At 41.8% G+C, this 18,106-nt stretch overlaps 1 protein-coding gene across 1 annotated transcript in view; it reads left to right on the top strand.

Annotated features, from left to right (window-relative positions):
• The window catches only part of LOC121539472 (cysteine-rich motor neuron 1 protein), a 118,224-nt gene extending 103,863 nt beyond the window's left edge, over positions 1–14,361 (top strand). The window contains exons 13-17 of the mRNA XM_041847991.2: positions 1,114–1,335; positions 1,906–2,094; positions 3,699–3,821; positions 9,808–9,998; positions 12,595–14,361. Coding sequence (XP_041703925.2) covers positions 1,114–1,335; positions 1,906–2,094; positions 3,699–3,821; positions 9,808–9,998; positions 12,595–12,780 — 911 coding nt within the window. The 3' untranslated portion in view covers positions 12,781–14,361. The remainder of the gene's footprint in view (positions 1–1,113; positions 1,336–1,905; positions 2,095–3,698; positions 3,822–9,807; positions 9,999–12,594) is intronic.
• Positions 14,362–18,106: the final 3,745 nt, after the last annotated feature.

The raw sequence follows: 18,106 nt of genomic DNA, 5'->3' as shown, positions 1-18,106 counted from the left end.
CACTGGGAGAGGGAGAGAGGGAGAGGGAGAGAGAGAGAGAGAGAGAGAGAGAGAGAGAGAGAGAGAGAGAGAGAGAGAGAGAGAGAGAGAGAGAGAGAGAGAGAGAGAGAGAGAGAGAGAGAGAGAGAGAGAGAGAGAGAGAGAGAGAGAGAGAGAGAGAGAGAGAGAGAGAGAGACGGTAAACAGCTGAAAGAAAAACACAGATTGGAGCCCAGAATCAAACTCTGTAGAGAGAGTGAGGAAAAACAAGAAGAATGTGCATAATGCATAAGTTATGGAGCTCTAGACTTGAATAGTGCATGAGAAAATGGAGACATAGCAAACCAAACCAAAAATGAAACAGACAGCGTTGCTTTGGGCCTCTGTCACAGTAAAACAGTGTAACAGCACAGAGATGCCTGGAAGGCCACCAACTCAACTTTCACATGGATATTTTTGTTTGTTTCCATCTCTTAAAGATGCACTATGCAGAAATCACTCCGCATTTCTTGGTTGCTAAAATTCTAATAGTTTGCCTAATTTCAGTTTATTTGACAAAACAAGGATAGTGTAGAGAATCATTGTACCATCTAAACCACTGTGAAATATATTTTCCATAACCACAAATATTGTATTTTCAGCTGTTTGAAGCTGGTGTACAAAACCGAAAGTAAAAGATGTAAAAACAAAACTTAAGAATGGGATGTATAGAAATAGTGCACATAGAACAGATATACCGCTTCTTAGACTTGCTTTCAATGAGAATGACAGATCCATAACTTACATTTCTAGGTGAATTTGGTCAGGTTGCCCAAAAAGTTACATATTGCAGCTTTAAGCTGTTTGTTTGAGATGTTTTAGCTGAATAAACCAAAGACGCAAAGATGAACATTCTACCACTTGAATGTCATCAATATTTTAAGCCCTGGAATCCAACTCATGTATTCTTGTCAGATGAGCCCGTTCTTCGCTGCTCTGTTGGATTCCAAGAGCTACAGTCACATTTAAAGAACACATCTTTAAAAGCATACCTGACTGAGTATTTACAGTGTATACAGTGCAGTCAGTTGATCCTGACTGTGTGTGTGTGCGTCCCTGCCTGCCTGTGTGTGTGTCTCCCTCTCTCCTCTATAGACGAGCCCATCACTCCCCAGTCTCCCAGTAATGACAGCATGCCCAGCTACTGCAGGAACGAGGAGGGGGACATCTTCCTGGCAGCAGAGTCCTGGAAGCCCAACACCTGCTCCAGCTGTGTGTGTCTGGATGGACAGATCAGCTGCTTCTCAGAGTCCTGCCCACCCGTTGGCTGTGCCAGGCCCGTGCTGCGTAAAGGACAGTGCTGCCCCTATTGCCTCGGTATGCTGAACACATGCAGGGACACCCACACACACACACACACACACACACACACACACACACACACACACACACACACACACACACACACACACACACACACACACACACAGATAATTGGACCTACCTGTACTATAGACAATGTGGGGAGATAAGCTGAGTAAGCAGGTTTTACTATCCTTGTGGGGACCAGAAGTCCGTGGGGACATTTCGCCGGTCCCCACAAGGGAAAAGGCTATTCTAGTCTTAGTGGTTAGGTTTAGGGTTACAATTAGGGGTAGGATTACAATTAGGGTTAGGAGTTAGTGTTAGGGGTTAAGGTTAGGATTAGGTTAAGGGTTAGGGTTAGGGAATAAATAGGATTTTGAATGGGAATAAAATGTTTGGTCCCCACAAGGATAGTAAAACAAACATGTGTGTGTGTGCTTGCGTGCATATGCATGTTTGTGTGTGTGTGTGTATGTGTGTCTGCGTGTGTGTCTGTGTTTGCGTGTTTACTGAATGAGTATCTTCCATATGTTTACCTGTCTCCGAGGATCCTATTTGATCTTCTCCTGTGTCTCCTGACAGATGCCACACCGCGAGCCGTGTGCCACTTCAATGGGAAGACGTATGCGGACGAGGAGCGCTGGGACATAGACAGCTGTACACACTGCTACTGCCTTCAGGGACAGACCCTCTGCTCTACTGTCAGCTGCCCCGCCCTGCCATGCCACCAACCCACCATAGTGGAGGGCAGCTGCTGCCCCATGTGTGCAGGTGTGTGTATGTTTGTGTGTGTGTGTGTGTGTGTGTGTGTGTGTGTGTGTGTGTGTGTGTGTGTGTGTGTGTGTGTGTGTGTTGTTGCCGTTCACTCTAATTGCCTCTAATGAATTCCACACTTAACACACACACACACACACACACACACACACACACACACACACACACGCCCTTGCAAAATGTGAATTGAACATCAATATTACTGCTATTTATACCATAGCATTGTTGAATACTCATTTCTGATTGGCTTTAAAGGCATTCTAGAGCGTGCATTATTTCCATATAGCACACGGTATATCAGCACGGTAGAATTCAATGGCTATATTTCATTCTTACATGTTCTATGTTTGAGCTGCTTTTGAAAGCAAAAGTCGAATTGAAAACATTATTAGCATTGTTGAATAATAGCAAGCTAGGACTGAAGATTTGGTTAGCTAAACTAACAAGTCTGTTTGTTTGGTTACCAAGGCAACTACTGGAGCTATCCATAAACTTGCCAGCTACTTCAGTGGATGTTGAACACATTTCTACCTGTAAATGAACACATTTCTAGCGGTAAATGTGTTAAATTATAGCCATGGTATAAAAGGGATAATCAACTCAGAGCTCTATGCGTTCTCTGGAAAATAATACAACTCTGTGGAATAGCCCCTCGTTGATTATCCCGAACATATTCCCTTCACTATTTTGAAAGGACTATAAAAGAGTGCAGATGTCCTCCCATTGTTGCTATGTATTCACACCATGTCCCTTAAATATTTATTTGGTTGACTGTTAAGTAATGAGTTGTAATTGAGGAGGACAACCACAGCAAACACACCTTCATTGATATTAATAATTTAATGGAGGGATTAGGGTTTTACTGGGCTGTGTGGTGAATTAACATGCTTTGCTAAGGCTAGATAATAGCATTGATCATAGCTCCCTCTCTGTTCTTTATGTCACCGCTCAGCCCTGGATCGATGAGATGCAGCAGTAGTGTAATTATAAAACTCAGAGCAGAGCTCTGAGGAGAACTCCACTGCCCGTAATTCACACCAGCTGGGTTCAAATACTATTAGAAATCATTTAAAATACTTTATCTACACTTGATTGAGCTTGGCTGACTTAATGGAACCAATAGTAGTGCCGAAAGTGAAAATCCCACCCACCCACCTGGCACTCTAGGCAGACTAGAGTAAAGCACAAAGTATTTGAAAGAAAACAAACCCTATTAAACCCAGGTCTGCTGCACTGCCCCCATAATGGCAGCCATGGTTGTGGAGCCTAACAATAGCTGGTTGAACAGTTGGAGAAGAGGGCCCACAAGATGAGACTGGGTAATTTAATCCCTAGATGTGATTGGGTGGCAATGAAATGCAAAACATCCCCTCTTTTCTCAAAGTCAGGCTCAATTAATGAAAAGCCAAAGGTCACTCACCACTCACTGTTATTTCAACACCTCTTATTATTAGTATTCCTCTCTCTCTCTCTCTCTCTCTCTCTCTCTCTCTCTCTCTCTCTCTCTCTCTCTCTCTCTCTCTCTCTCTCTCTCTCTCTCTCTCTCTCTCTCTCTCTCGTCTTTTCCTAATCACGTGTTTCCATATTATGTTACCTCATAGAGATGTACGCACCAGCCCCCACCAACGTGCCAATCGAGAAGACAGACCAGCACGGAGACAGGAAGCAGCACCAGCCTGTCTGGCCCACACGCAGTGAGAACGACATCATGCCCCAGTTCAGAGGTCAGAGTTAAAATCAAACACTTCCTGGTCTGTCATGCTGCTAAAAAAGCTCCCCTACTCCCTAACACACACACACCCCAAACAATTGATTCCCATTCAAAATGCTATTTTCCCTAACCTTAACCCGTAGCCCTAAAGCCTAACCCTAAACCTAACCCCTAACCCTAATTCTACCCCTAATTGTAACCCTAACCCTAAACTTAACCCCTAAGCCTAAAATAGCCCCTTTCATTGTGGGGACCAGCAAAATGTCCCCACTTGTCCGAATTTTCCTTGTTTTACTATCCTTACGAGGATTTTTGGTCCCCACAAGGATAATGAAACAAACACACACACATACACACACACACACACACACACACACACACACACAGAGATACTGTCATGGTTCCTGTGGGGTCAAATGACATTATGAAGGGCAGCTCAGAACAGCTGAAGATGGATTTTAAAGAACTGATTGGGTTCCTACTTGACACCAACAAATGCCACATAATATCTGGCCCTCTGCCCTCTCTAAATCGTGGCATTGAATGGTTCAGCAGACTTTTAGCCCTCCATAACTGGCTACGAGACTATTGTAGCTCTGTAGGTGTAACATTTATTGACACTTTTGATACCTTCTGGAAACAAAGCTCGTAATATAAGGAGGATGGGATCCACCCAAATCATTTGGGTTTCTGGATCCTTTCACAGCATTATAAGGCTGCGTTGTGACAATGAGTCCAGCTCATTTAATCCCTACCATTGTGTCGCTGTGTTGTCATAATGATTCAGCAAATGTACATTATCATAGGGGCGTTGGAAGACACAATGTAAATAACCTAATTTATGTCCCTCTTACTGCCCGGAATGCCTCTGCTGATCCTACAGCTATTGTATGCAGTAATCATATGGCTATGAACCAGAGTAATACTGTTAGCACTGAGGTGGTGTGCCCTAGTAGGAAGTCCACTGTGTGCAGCTCACCCTGCACTAATAAAAAATTACCTGAGTATGTCTACCTCTGCTAAGCTTCCCAGTAAAGCAAGAAAAATAATCAAGCATCCCAGAAAAGTGTTAAACATAGCCCATGTTAACATATGTAGCTTAAGAAACAAGGTTCATTAAATCAATAATTTGCTAGTAACAGATGACATTCATATTCTGAAACTCACTTAGATAATACCTTTGATGATACAGTGGTAGAAATACAAGGTTATAACATTTACAGAAAATACAGAAATGCCAACGGGGCCGGTGTTGCGGTCTATATTCAGAACAACATTCCTGTAAAGCTTAGAGAGGATCTCATGTTAAATACTGTTGAAGTAATATGGCTACAGGTTCACCTGCCTCACCTAAAGCCCATTCTGGAAGGAAGCTGCGATAGACCACCAAGTGCTAACAGTCAGTATCTGGATAACATGTGTGAAATGCTTGATAATATATGTGATATCAATAGAGAGGTATACTTTCTGGGTAATTTAAATATTGACTGGCTTTCATCAGGCTGCCCACTCAAGAGAAAGCTTCAAAATGTAACTAGTGCCTGCAACCTGGTTCAGGTTATCAATCAACCTACCAGTGTAGTTACAAACAGTACAGGAATGAAATCATCAACATGTATTGATCATATCTTTACTAATGCTGCAGAAATTTGTTTGAAAGCAGTATCCAAATCCATCGGATGTAGTGATCACAGTATAGTAGCCATATCTAGGAAAACCAAAGTTCCAAAGGCTGGGCCTAATATTGTGTATAAGAGGTCATACAATAAGTTTTGTAGTGATTCCTATGTTGTTGATGTGAATAATATTTGTTGGTCTGTGGTGTGTAATGACAAGCAACCAGACGCTGCACTTGACACATTTATGAAATTGCTTATCCCAGTTACTAATAAGCATGCACCCATTAAGAAAATGACTGTAAAAACTGTTAAATCCCTGTGGATTGATGAGGAATTTAAAAATTATATGGTTGAGAGGGATGAGGCAAAAGAGATGGCAAATATGTCTGGATGTACAACCGATTGGCAAACGTACTGTAAATTGAGAAATCATGTGACTAAACTGAATAAAAAGAAGAAGAAACTACACTATGAAACATGATAAATGACAGAATGATAGTAAAAAGCTTTGGAGCACCTTAAATGAAATGGGCAAAAAGGCAAACTACGCTCCATCATTCATTGAATCAGATGGCTCATTCATCACAAAACCTACTGATATTGCCAACTACTTTAATTATTTTTTCATTGGCAAGATTAGCAAACATGACATGCCAGCAACAAACGCTGACACTACACATCCAAGTATATCTGACCAAATTATGAAATTCCGTAAAGTAAGTGTGGTAGAGGTGCAAAAATTATTATTGTCGATCAACAATGACAAGCCACCGGGGTCTGACAACTTGGATGGAAAATTACTGAGGATAATAGCGTATTTAAGCCTACTAGAAATTTGAGCATACTAGAAAGTATGTGCCCTCAGGCCTGGAGGGAAGCAAAAGTTATTCCCCTACCTAAGAATAGTAAAGTCCCCTTAACTGGCTCAAATAGCCGACCAATCAGCCTGTTATCAACCCTTCGTAAACTTTTGTAAGAAATTGTGTTTGACAAATGACTGATGATTGGCTGAGAGAAATTGATGATAAAAATATTGTGGGGGCTGTTTTGTTAGACTTCAGTGCGGCTTTTGACATTATCCATCATAGTCTGTTGCTGGAAAAACTTATGTGTTATGGCTTTGCACCCTCTGCTATATTGTGGATAAAGAGTTATCTGTCTAACAGAACACAGAGGGTGTTCTTTAATGGAAGCCTATCCAACAAAATCCAGGCATAATCAGGAATTCCCCAGGGCAGCTGTCTAGGCCCCTTACTTTTTTCAATCTTTACTAACGACATACCACTGGCTTTGAATAAAGCCAGTGTGTCTATGTATGTGGATGTACAGCGACTGAAATGACAGCAACACTTAACAAAGAGCTGCAATTAGTTTCAGAATGGGTGGCAAGGAATAAGTTAGTCCTAAATATTTCAAAAACTAAAAGCATTGTATTTAGGACAAATAATTTACTAAACCCTAAACCTCAACTAAATCTTGTAATGAGTAATGTGGAAATTGAGCTTGTAAATTGGATTGTAAACTGTCATGGTCAAAACATATTGATACAACAGTAGCTAGGATGGGGAGAAGTCTGTCTATAATAAAGCGCTGCTCTGCATTCTTAACAGCACTATCAACAAGGCAGGTCCTACAGGCCCTAGTTTTGTCACACCTGGACTACTGTTCAGTCGTGTGGTCAGGTGCCACAAAGACGGACTTAGGAAAATTGCAATTGGCTCAGAACAGGGCAGCACGGCTGGCCCTCGGATGTACACAGAGAGCTAACATTAATAATATGCATGTCAATCTCTCCTGGCTCAAAGTGGAGGAGAGATTGACTTCGTCACTACTTGTATTTGTGAGAGGTATTGACATGTTGAATGCACCGAGCTGTCTGTTTGAACTACTGGCACACAGCTCAGACACCAATACATACCCGACAAGACATGTCACCAGAGGTCTCTTCACAGTCTCCAAGTCAAGAACAGACTATGGGAGGCGCACAGTACTACATAGAGCCATGACTACATGGAACTCTATTTCATATCAAGTAACTCATGACAGCAGTAAAATTAGATTAAAAAAAACAGATAAAAATACACCTTATGGAACAGAGGGGACTGTAAAGCAACACAAACATACAGTGAGGGAAAAAGGTATTTGATCCCCTGCTGATTTTGTATGTTTGCCCACTGACAAAGACATGATCAGTCTATAATTTTAATGGTAGGTTTATTTGAACAGTGAGAGACAGAATAACAACAAAGAAATCCAGAAAAACTCATGTCAAACATGTTATGAATTGATTTGCATTTTAATGAGGGAAATAAGTATTTGACCCCTCTGCAAAACATGACTTGGTACTTGGTGGCAAAACCCTTGTTGGCAATCACAGAGGTCAGACGTTTCTTGTAGTTGGCCACCAGGTTTGCACACATCTCAGGAGGGATTTTGTTCCACTCCTCTTTGCAGATCTTCTCCAAGTCATTAAGGTTTCGAGGATAACGTTTGGCAACTCGAACCTTCAGCTCCCTCCACAGATTTTCTATGGGATTAAGGTCTGGAGACTGGCTAGGCCACTCCAGGACTTTAATGTGCTTCTTCTTGAGCCACTCCTTTGTTGCCTTGGCCGTGTGTTTTTGGGTCATTGTCATGCTGGAATACCCATCCACGACCCATTTTCAATGCCCTGGCTGAGGGAAGGAGGTTCTCACCCAAGATTTGACGGTACATGGCCCCGTCCATCGTCCCTTTGATGCAGTGAAGTTGTCCTGTCCCCTTATCAGAAAAACACCCCCAAAGCATAATGTTTCCACCTCCATGTTTGACGGTGGGGATGGTGTTCTTGGGGTCATAGGCAGCATTCCTCCTCCTCCAAACACGGCGAGTTGAGTTGATGCCAAAGAGCTCGATTTTGGTCTCATCTGATCACAACACTTTCACCCAGTTCTCCTCTGAATCATTCAGATGTTCATTGGCAAACTTTAGACGGGCATGTATATGTGCTTTCTTGAGCAGGGGGACCTTGCGGGCGCTGCAAGATTTCAGTCCTTCACGGCGTAGTGTGTTACCAATTGTTTTCTTGGTGACTATGGTCCCAGCTGCCTTGAGATCATTGACAAGATCCTCCCGTGTAGTTCTGGGCTGATTCCTCAACGTTCTCATGATCATTGCAACTCCACGTGGTGAGATCTTGCATGGAGCCCCAGGCCGAGGGAGATTGACAGTTCTTTTGTGTTTCTTCCATTTGCGAATAATCAAACCAAATGTTGTCACCTTCTCACCAAGCTGCTTGGCGATGGTCTTGTAGCCCATTCCAGCCTTGTGTAGGTCTATAATCTTGTCCCTGACATCCTTGGAGAGCTCTTTGGTCTTGGCCATGGTGGAGAGTTTGTAATCTGATTGATTGATTGCTTCTGTGGACAGGTGTCTTTTATACAGGTAACAAGCTGAGATTAGAAGCACTCCTCCCTTTAAGAGCCAGAAATCTTTCTGATTGAGAGGGGGTCAAATACTTATTTCCCTCATTAAAATGCAAATCAATTTATAACATTTTTGACATGCGTTTTTCTGGATTTTTTTGTTGTTATTCTGTCTCTCACTGTTCAAACAAACCTACCATTAAAATTATAGACTGATCATTTCTTTGTCAGTGGGCAAACATACAAAATCAGCAGGGGATAAAATACTTTTTTCCCTCACTGTAGACACATGCATACAAACACTTGATAACATACGCACTATACACATATGTACACATGGATTTTGTATTATAGATATGTGGTAGTAGAGTAGAGGCCTGAGGGCACACACTTAATATGTTGTGAAATCTGTTATGAATGTATTGTAACGTTTTTAAAATGTATAACTGCCTTAATTTTGCTGGACCCCAGGAAGAGTTTATTATAATACAAAATACAAATACAAATACATACTTGTCATATCACCATCATTAGCAGGTGCAGTGGTGGAGAGGAATCTAGAGTGTCTGTCTCCATGGTGCAGCTGTAGCTGCTAAATGTTTTTGCAGGCGTCCATATGTATCTCTTCATCCTGGAACAGAGTCTGCTGTTTCCTTTTAACTGCAATCTAGGGACTGATTCAATTATCCATAACTCTGCTATGCCAAGACGTGTCTAGTGTTGTTGGAGTGTTGCTGGTTAGGATACCACATTATTGTTCAGTTTCTAGCACACTTACGTTTTGAAGTGATACACATACCATGTGAGATTGCTGTATCAAGGTTACAACAGCAGTTTCTTAAGACATAAAAAAGTATTTTCTGAAATCCTACACGGCATCTACCAATGGTATGAGGATTATATATAAACATCCCAACATCCCATTATACAGACAGGTTTTGTGTCTCATAATGTTTGTGTGCTCCCTATGTCACAGGGGACTTTGGTAGTCTCCAAATGCCCTATCTAGATGGGAAGACCCCAGTTCCCAGTGAGGACACCACACTGCACTCTGTGGCATGGGTGGCACTGCCCATCGTCATGATGCTGTTCACCATCACAGCTCTGCTCTACGTCAACCAGAAGAAGCAGTGGATCCCTGTGCTCTGCTATCGCACCCCCACTAAGGTAGGGGGAGACATTACCCATATTTACAGTGCATTCGGAAAGTATTCAGACATTTACATTTTAGTCATTTAGCAGACGCTCTTATCCAGAGCGACTTACAGTTAGTGAGTGCATACATTTTCATACTGGCCCCCCGTGGGAAACGAACCCACAACCCTGGCGTTGCAAGCGCCATGCTCTACCAACTGAGCTACAGGGGGGACAGACCCCTTGACTTTTTCCACATTTTGTTACGTTACAGCCTTATTCTAAAATGGATTAAATAGTTTTTTTCCCCTCATCAATTTACACAAAATACCTCATAATGACAAAGCAAAAACTGGTTTTTAGAAATTTTAGCAAATGTATTAAAAATACAAAATGGTAATATCACATTTACATAAGTATTCAGACCCTTTACTCAGTACTTTGTTCAAGCACCTTTGGCAGCGATTACAGCCTCGAGTCTTCTTGGGTATGACGCTACAAGCTTGGCACACCTGTATTTGGGGAGTTTCTCCCATTCTTCTCTGCAGATCCTCTCAACCTCTGTCATGTTGGATGGGGAGCGTCGCTGCGTCGCTGCACAGCGATCGGGTTCAAGTCTGGGTTCTGGCTGGGCCACTCAAGGACATTCAGAGACTTGTCCCGAAGGCACTCCTGCGTTGTCTTGGCTGTGTGCTTCGGGTCGTTGTCCTGTTGGAAGGTGAACCTTCGTCCCAGTCTGAGGTCCTGAGCGCTCTAGAGCAGTATTTCATCAAGGATCTCTCTGTACTTTGCTCCGTTCATCTTTCCTCGATCCTGACTAATCTCCCCTGCCGCTGACAACCATCCCCACAGCATGATGCTGCCACCACCATGCTTCACCGTAGGGATGGTGCCAGGTTTCTTCCAGACGTGAGGCTTGGCATTCAGGCCAAAGACTTCAATCTTGGTTTCATCAGACCAGAGAATCTTGTTTCTCATGGTCTGAGAGTCCTTTAGGTGCCTTTTGGCAAACTCCAAGCGGGCTGTCATGTGCCTTTTACTGAGGAGTGGCTTCCGTCTGGCCGCTCTACCATAAAAGCCTGATTGGTGGAGTGCTGCAGAGATGGTTGTCCTACTGGAAGGTTCTCCCATCTCCACAGAGGAGCTCAGGAGCTCTGTCAGAGTGACCATCGGGTTCTTGGTCACCTCCCTGACCAAGGCCATTCTCCCCCGATTGCTCAGTTTAACCAGGCGGCCAGCTCTAGGAAGAGTCTTGGTGGTTCCAAACTTCTTCCATTTAAGAATGTTAGAGGCCGGTCTCCCGAGTGGCGCAGCGCTCTAAGGCAGTGCATCGCACGCAGTGCATCGCAGTGCTTGAGGCATCACTACAGACCCGGGTTCGATCCCAGGCTGTGTCATAACTGGCCGTGACCGGGAGTCCAATAGGGCGGCACACAATTGGCCCAGCGTCATCCGGGTTAGGGGAGGGTTTGGCCGGGGGGGCTTTACTTGGCTCATCGCGCTCTAGCGACTCCTTGTGGCTGGCCGGGCGCCTGTAGGCTGACTTCGGTCGTCAGTTGAACGGTGCAGTTGGCTTCCGGATTAAGCGGGCAGGTGTTAAGGAGCACAGTTTGGCGGGTCATGTTTCGGAGGGAGCATGACTCGACCCTCGCCTCTCCCGAGCCCATTGGGGAGTAGCAGCGATGAGACAAGATCATAATTGGATCGCAATTGGATATCAGGAAATTGGGGAGAATACAGGTGGTAAAAAATATATATAACAATGATGGAGACCACTGTGTTCTTGGGGACCTTCAATGCTGTAATAAATGTTGGTACCCTTCCCCAGATCTGTGCCTTGACACAATTCTGTCTCAGAGCTCTATGGACAATTCCTTCGACCTCATGGCTTGGTTTTTGCTCTGACATGCACTGTCAACTGTGGGACCTTATATAGACAGGTGTGTGCCTTTCCAAATCATGTCCAATCAATTGAATTTACCACAGGTGGACTCCAATCAAGTTGTAGAAACAGCTCAAAGATGATCAATGTAAACAGGATGCACCTGAGCTCAATTTCGAGTCTCATAGCAAAGGGTCTGAATACTTATGTAAATAAGGTATTTCTGTTTTTAATTTTTTATAAATTTGCAAACAATTCTAAAAACCTGTTTTCGCTTTGTCATTATGGGGTATTGTGTGCAGATTGATGAGGACATGTTTTTATTTAATCCATTTTAGAATAAGGCTGTAACGTAACAAAATGTGGAAAAAGGGAAGGGGTCTGAATACTTTCCGAAGGCACAGTATGCCTGGTTGGTTTCTGTACTACTTTACTGCAGGCTGTGTGCTGTTGTTCTAGTATAGTTGACGGTATAAAACGCCAGAGAATATCATATCAGCAGCTTATGGGGAAGCATACTTGATCAATATCTATACTTTTGAATATAGAACTAATTGAATGTCAAAAAATATTACTATTACATAGAAATATTACATTGCCTAGCTATATAGTAATGATGAGCAGGAGATGCTGCTCATAATATAATATAATATGAATATACAAATAATATCCATATCTAAGGCTCTGAGCCTAACTAGATTGTGATCTCTGGAGGTAACTAAATGTGTGTGTGTGTGTCCTCTATAGCCCACCTGCCTCAACAACCAGCTGGTGTATGTGGGCTGCCAGAAAGGTACCAAGGTGCAGGTGGACAGTTCTCAACGCATGCTCCGGATCGCCGACCCTGACTCTAGGTACAGCGGTTACTACAGTATGCAGAAACAAAACAACTTCAACAACCTGCAGGCCGACAACTTCTACCAGACTCAGTAAGACAGAGAGACTGGCATCGCCTCGCGTCCTGTACTCAGCAGTCAGCAAGCAGCCAAAACCAGAGAGAGAGAGAATGAGAGAGCACCTTACCTACAGTACCGTCACAACAACTATGACTTACCACAGACGGACAGACAAATGTCACCAAACCTATAAGATGAGAAAATAACTAGCAAACTAGCAAAGATCACTCCAAACAAAAAAAGAACTGACATATCAAACTAGCAAAGATCACTCCAAACAAAAAAAGAACAGACAGACAATTGACAATCTCCTGAAGATGAAAAACAAACCAAACAAAATAGAATAGGATTATGATGATTTGAAACTATAGCTAACACAATGGGAGAACCAGAATCTAGACTTTCCTTAGATTATTATTATACTGCGAGTGAGTGTTACAAGTGTGTTTGGTGTGTGTGGTGGAGGCATGCGCATGTGTGTGTGTGTTGGTGTGTGTGTGTGTAAAGTTAGATATACATCTTTGGGATTAGGACAAACTGGGTATTTTTCAAGCTATGGTATTTTTCCTGCATTCCTGCTTCCTTGAAAAAGGCCTTTGAAGAGATAAACCGAATAATCCAAGCTAGTGTTTTCTGTTGAACACTGAACTTTTAGAACCAAAGCTCCTCTGACTGTCTGTAACATAAAAAACACACCCTGTGAGAGAGAGACTAGAGGAACTTTATGGCCTGTCTGAGCTGAGCTAAACCATGGCAGGACGGACTGACGACTGCCGGACTTTATGTGGCGCTCAGACGAAAGAGAGAGAACAAGAAAAAGAAAGAGAGGTCAGATACTGTAGACCCCGTCACAGACAGAACTCAACTGAGCACCTCTCTCAGGTCTGTTCAAGCTGGACTATTCCTCCTTTGAAAACATCAAAATTGCCTTGTTGTCTTTTCTTTTCCTGTGGAACGTCACCTGTTGGAAAGGAAGTGGAAAGAAAGAAGAAGAAGCGTCACTCACTCCATCACCAGGCTGTTGTTCTCCCTGGTCTGTCGTTTGGATTTGTAATATGTTTCTTTTTGTTAGATTTTCTTATTTTCCTTGTCACTTTCAAATCTACATCATCTTTTGGCAAAATGTATTTAACATCAAAGGGGAGGTTTACTCTCACTTTCACACACTCCAAACAATGGTGTCTTTTATTTGGATAAAGAATAAAGGGGTTCAGGTTGATAAAGGCAGAATTAAGCTAGTGTATTTCTTGAGGACTTCAGCATATGCTTTACAAGTGCTACTTTGTTTCTGTAAGTCCCGTTTTCCACTGAGTCACACATACATAGAGATACTCTTTAGCTCCTTTAGGAAACACTGAGAATACAAGGAAATGTAGTATCAAAGAATATATTCAAATGTATTTTCTCTTGGGGTCTCTGATGACGAGCTACGGTAAAGTAGCTCTTTGATATTTTTCTCCTCCTTTTGTTTTGTTTTACTGGCTGTGAGACTAACAGTCTCCTCTTCTGGAGGCTGTTGCATCACGGAATATTACCCAAGCACCTTTGTGTTCTTTTATTCTTTGCATAAATTGGTTTAAAACATTATAGGAACACTTATGTACATATTACTGAAAAAGACATGAAATATTGTGTGACTATATATGTATGTGTGTATGTATGTTGTGTATGCATGTATGTACGTGTGTTAACACACATGCATACATACAATATTTGTTTTCTTCACATGTACATTTCTTCATTAATTTCCTATTGAATGTATTTATGATTGAGAAAAGAGATGTGATCTAATAATGGAAAACATGATGAGAACAAGCATTCCATTTGCCTTGCTTGTTTGAAAAAGGTCAGAAAGAGGAGTGATAGAGACAGGACAGAAAAAAGGCGAACACCAATCTTTTTTTTCTCATTTATTTGATGTCAGTTTCATTTTCTTTTTCAAAAAACCCATTGTATGTCCATGAGGGCTTTGTTTGATTGGTCTGTGAGTTCCCTATCTATTTGTGTCAATCTGCTTCCCTGAATGAAGCAATGTCCAAAATGCCAACCATATAATGACAAGTGAGTTCTGGGCTGAGCAGTACCAGGCTCTCTCAATCTTTTATTCTTCTCTTTCATTCGCTTTGGATGTCAGAACTACTGGAAAGTGGGTGGACATAAGCTCTGGGAGAGAGGGTGGGATGGAAGGATGGAGGAAGGGAGGGGTAGTAGTCGACTTGTGATAGTTTGACTTGGGTGTATCTTAATCTGTCTGACATAAATGTAAGTAGAATCATACATCTGGGCACTTTTATATAGAAAATAACCTATTTTCATTGAAAGAGTTGCCCTTAGTTTTTTTCTGAGCCCTGTGAGATCCAGTGTTACGATTAGGTTCCAATTGCTTCTGAATATTTGATCTACAAAACCACAACTTAAAACGCTGCATACTTGTTGTTTAATGTAGAACTGTAAAAACAAGAGACTAGTTATAATCCTACAGAGCCAAATCACAGTTACTGTATACAGGCACTGCATTTCTGTTTATAGGTCAGTATTTCTGACAGGGGTGCAACTTTCACTGGGGAGATCGCATTTTTGTCCCCCCCAAGTTTTATCATTGGAATGTGATACAAAACAAGGCAACAGTGTGCTTTAGGACTATGCGGACGCCTCCGAGCGGTCGGTTAGGCTGTTTGGAGTGTTTATCCGACTGAATTATTATTATTTTTTAAATAAAGATGTCCCCCCCACCTCTAAAACTAAAGTTGCGCCGCTGATTTCTGACAAGAGCGAGAGGGAGAAATATTTAACTTTCAAAAAAGTAATTGCAGCTGAAGCTTGCTCTTGTTCTATGTTTTCTCCAAACATAGGAAAAACATCAAATCTACTGTATAACCAACAGGTACTGTATGTTTCAAAGAACAGTTGATTGGTTTGATTCTCCGACCATTATATGCAGGTCTATCATCTGGACACAAACCACATTATTCAAACCCGACTTAAATCCACATAAGTTGAGATCGTTGAAGTGATGAATAATAGATTTGATTAAGGACCATAAGTTCTATTATACTCGCATCACATTGACTGGCTGAGTTCTTATATGACTTGGCTGTAGGTTGCAGGATGTGGCACTACAACTCCTATGGTTGAGTAAAGTGCTGCTACAGAATATGCATCTTATTCACAATGGGTCTTACAGGGTGAAATCTTTGTATTTTTCAGTGCATCCTCCAAGTATTGTTGTAAATACTTGAGTATCACTTGCCAAAACAAAAATAAACACACAAAAAACATGGTTGGAAAGAAAGAGAAAAAAAATGATTTAATTTATTGTGTTAAATGACCGAAATAATTTATTAATGAGCAAGGTAATTGAACATGAACATAATATGAGCTTAAATGATAATGCAGCTGAAATTGTGAAACTGTTTTGGTGTTGTGTTGGTCTCAGAGAGCGTTTAAATAAGGTTGTACTTTAGGCAGGTGGAGAAGTTGGAGGATCACAAGCTTCCCCATCTTTAATCAGGGTTGTTGGTCACATATGGACCTGCCTTAGCCTGATCCCAGATCTGTTTGTGCTGTCTTGCCAACTCCTTTGGACATTGTCATGCACTTTGACTGTCACGCAGTGTGACAACGACCATAGGAGTTGGCTAGCTAAACAACACGAACAGATCTGGGATCAGGCTAGATCTGCCTTGTCCAAGCACAAAAGCCTGACGACCTGATGAGCCTGTTCCTCTGTTCCAATAAAGATAGGCCTTTGAGATGGGAGTGATATCTCTTTGTCCCCATTCTTTCCCTTTACTCCTTTAATTGACACAACTACCAATCCCCTTTATAGGCTGTATATTACTGTTGTTTCATGCTTATGTAAAAATAAAAATATGTTGATATTGATAATGATGATATTGCAAAAACAAGATTCATAAAGAGGATAGATGAAGATTTGACTCTGAATTTCCCGTAGCACAGCAGATTATTTTGCAAGTTCTTGTATTGTTTTTGTTTGTTTCTTTGCAGCACAATAAATAATTTGAAAACAGACGTGTGGCTGTTCAGTACAATCATTATTAGTATTAATAGTACTGGTGTTGTCATTCTTACCTCTCTGGGAATTTGACCCCAACCTGTCCATCTCCTCTGAACCCACAGTGATTTCTGCCTCAAACAGAAAATGTCGAAAAGCTGCGCATTTCTCTTATTTTCTGCTTGAGGCAGAAATCACTGTGTGTTCAGATGAAGACTAGAGGATAGATTCAATCAAATAAATGTTTTCAAGAGGTACAAAAGCATGATTCCAAATACAGCACTTTGAAAAGACACCTATAGGTCAACCCATATAGCGAGCACTGACTCAGTAAATGGGCTGAATGCTATAGTACCAAAACCTTTTATCAGACACATAAGGCAGATAAATAATGTGTGACCCACTTTCAGTTGTCTGCTAAGTGATACCTGGCCCTGAATGGCTCAGTAAGTAAGAGTAGCGCAAGGTTGAGGGTTCAACTCCCGCAGGGATCACATACACATACTACAAATGTATGCACTCACTGTTCTGTAAGTCGCTTTGGATAGAAGTGTCCGCTAAGTGGCATTTATTTTTTATATAATTTTTCTACGTCAAATCAAATCAAATTTTATTTGCCACAAGCGCCGAATACAACAGGTGTAGACATTACAGTGAAATGCTTACTTACAAGCTCTTAACCAACAATGCATTTTTTATTTTTTAAGAATAAAAACAAATAACTAACGAGCAGCAGTAAAATAACAGTAGGGAGGCTATATACAGGGGGTACCGGTACCGAGTCAATGTGCGGGGGCACCAGTTAGTCGAGGTAATTGAGGTAATATGTAGATGTAGGTAGAGTTATTAAAGTGACTATAAATAAATAATAGACAGAGTAGCAGCAGCGTAAAAGAGGGGGATAGGGTGGGGGTGGGGTGGACAATGCAAATAGTCCAGGTAGCCATGATTAGCTGTTCGGGAGTCTTATGGCTTGGGGGTAGAAGCTGTTGAGAAGCCTTTTGGACCTACAGTGATGGAAAAAAGTATTTGATCCCCTGCTGATTTTGTACGTTTGCCCACTGACAAAGAAATGATCAGTCTATAATTTTAATGTTAGGTTTATTTGAACAGTGAGAGACAGAATAACAACAACAAAATCCAGAAAAATGCATGTCAAAAATGTTATAAATTGATTTGCATTTTAATGAGGGAAATAAGTATTTGACCCCCTCTCAATCAGAAAGATTTCTGGCTCCCATGTGTCTTTTATACAGGTAACGAGCTGAGATTAGGAGCACACTCTTGAAGGGAGTGCTCCTAATCTCAGTTTGTTACCTGTATAAAAGACACCTGTCCACAGAAGCAA

Source organism: Coregonus clupeaformis, chromosome 25, assembly GCF_020615455.1.
Source record: "Coregonus clupeaformis isolate EN_2021a chromosome 25, ASM2061545v1, whole genome shotgun sequence".
NCBI classification, from domain to species: Eukaryota; Metazoa; Chordata; class Actinopteri; order Salmoniformes; family Salmonidae; genus Coregonus; species Coregonus clupeaformis.
Note: the sequence above shows the minus strand (reverse complement) of the source record. Positions and strands in the feature narration are given on the sequence as shown.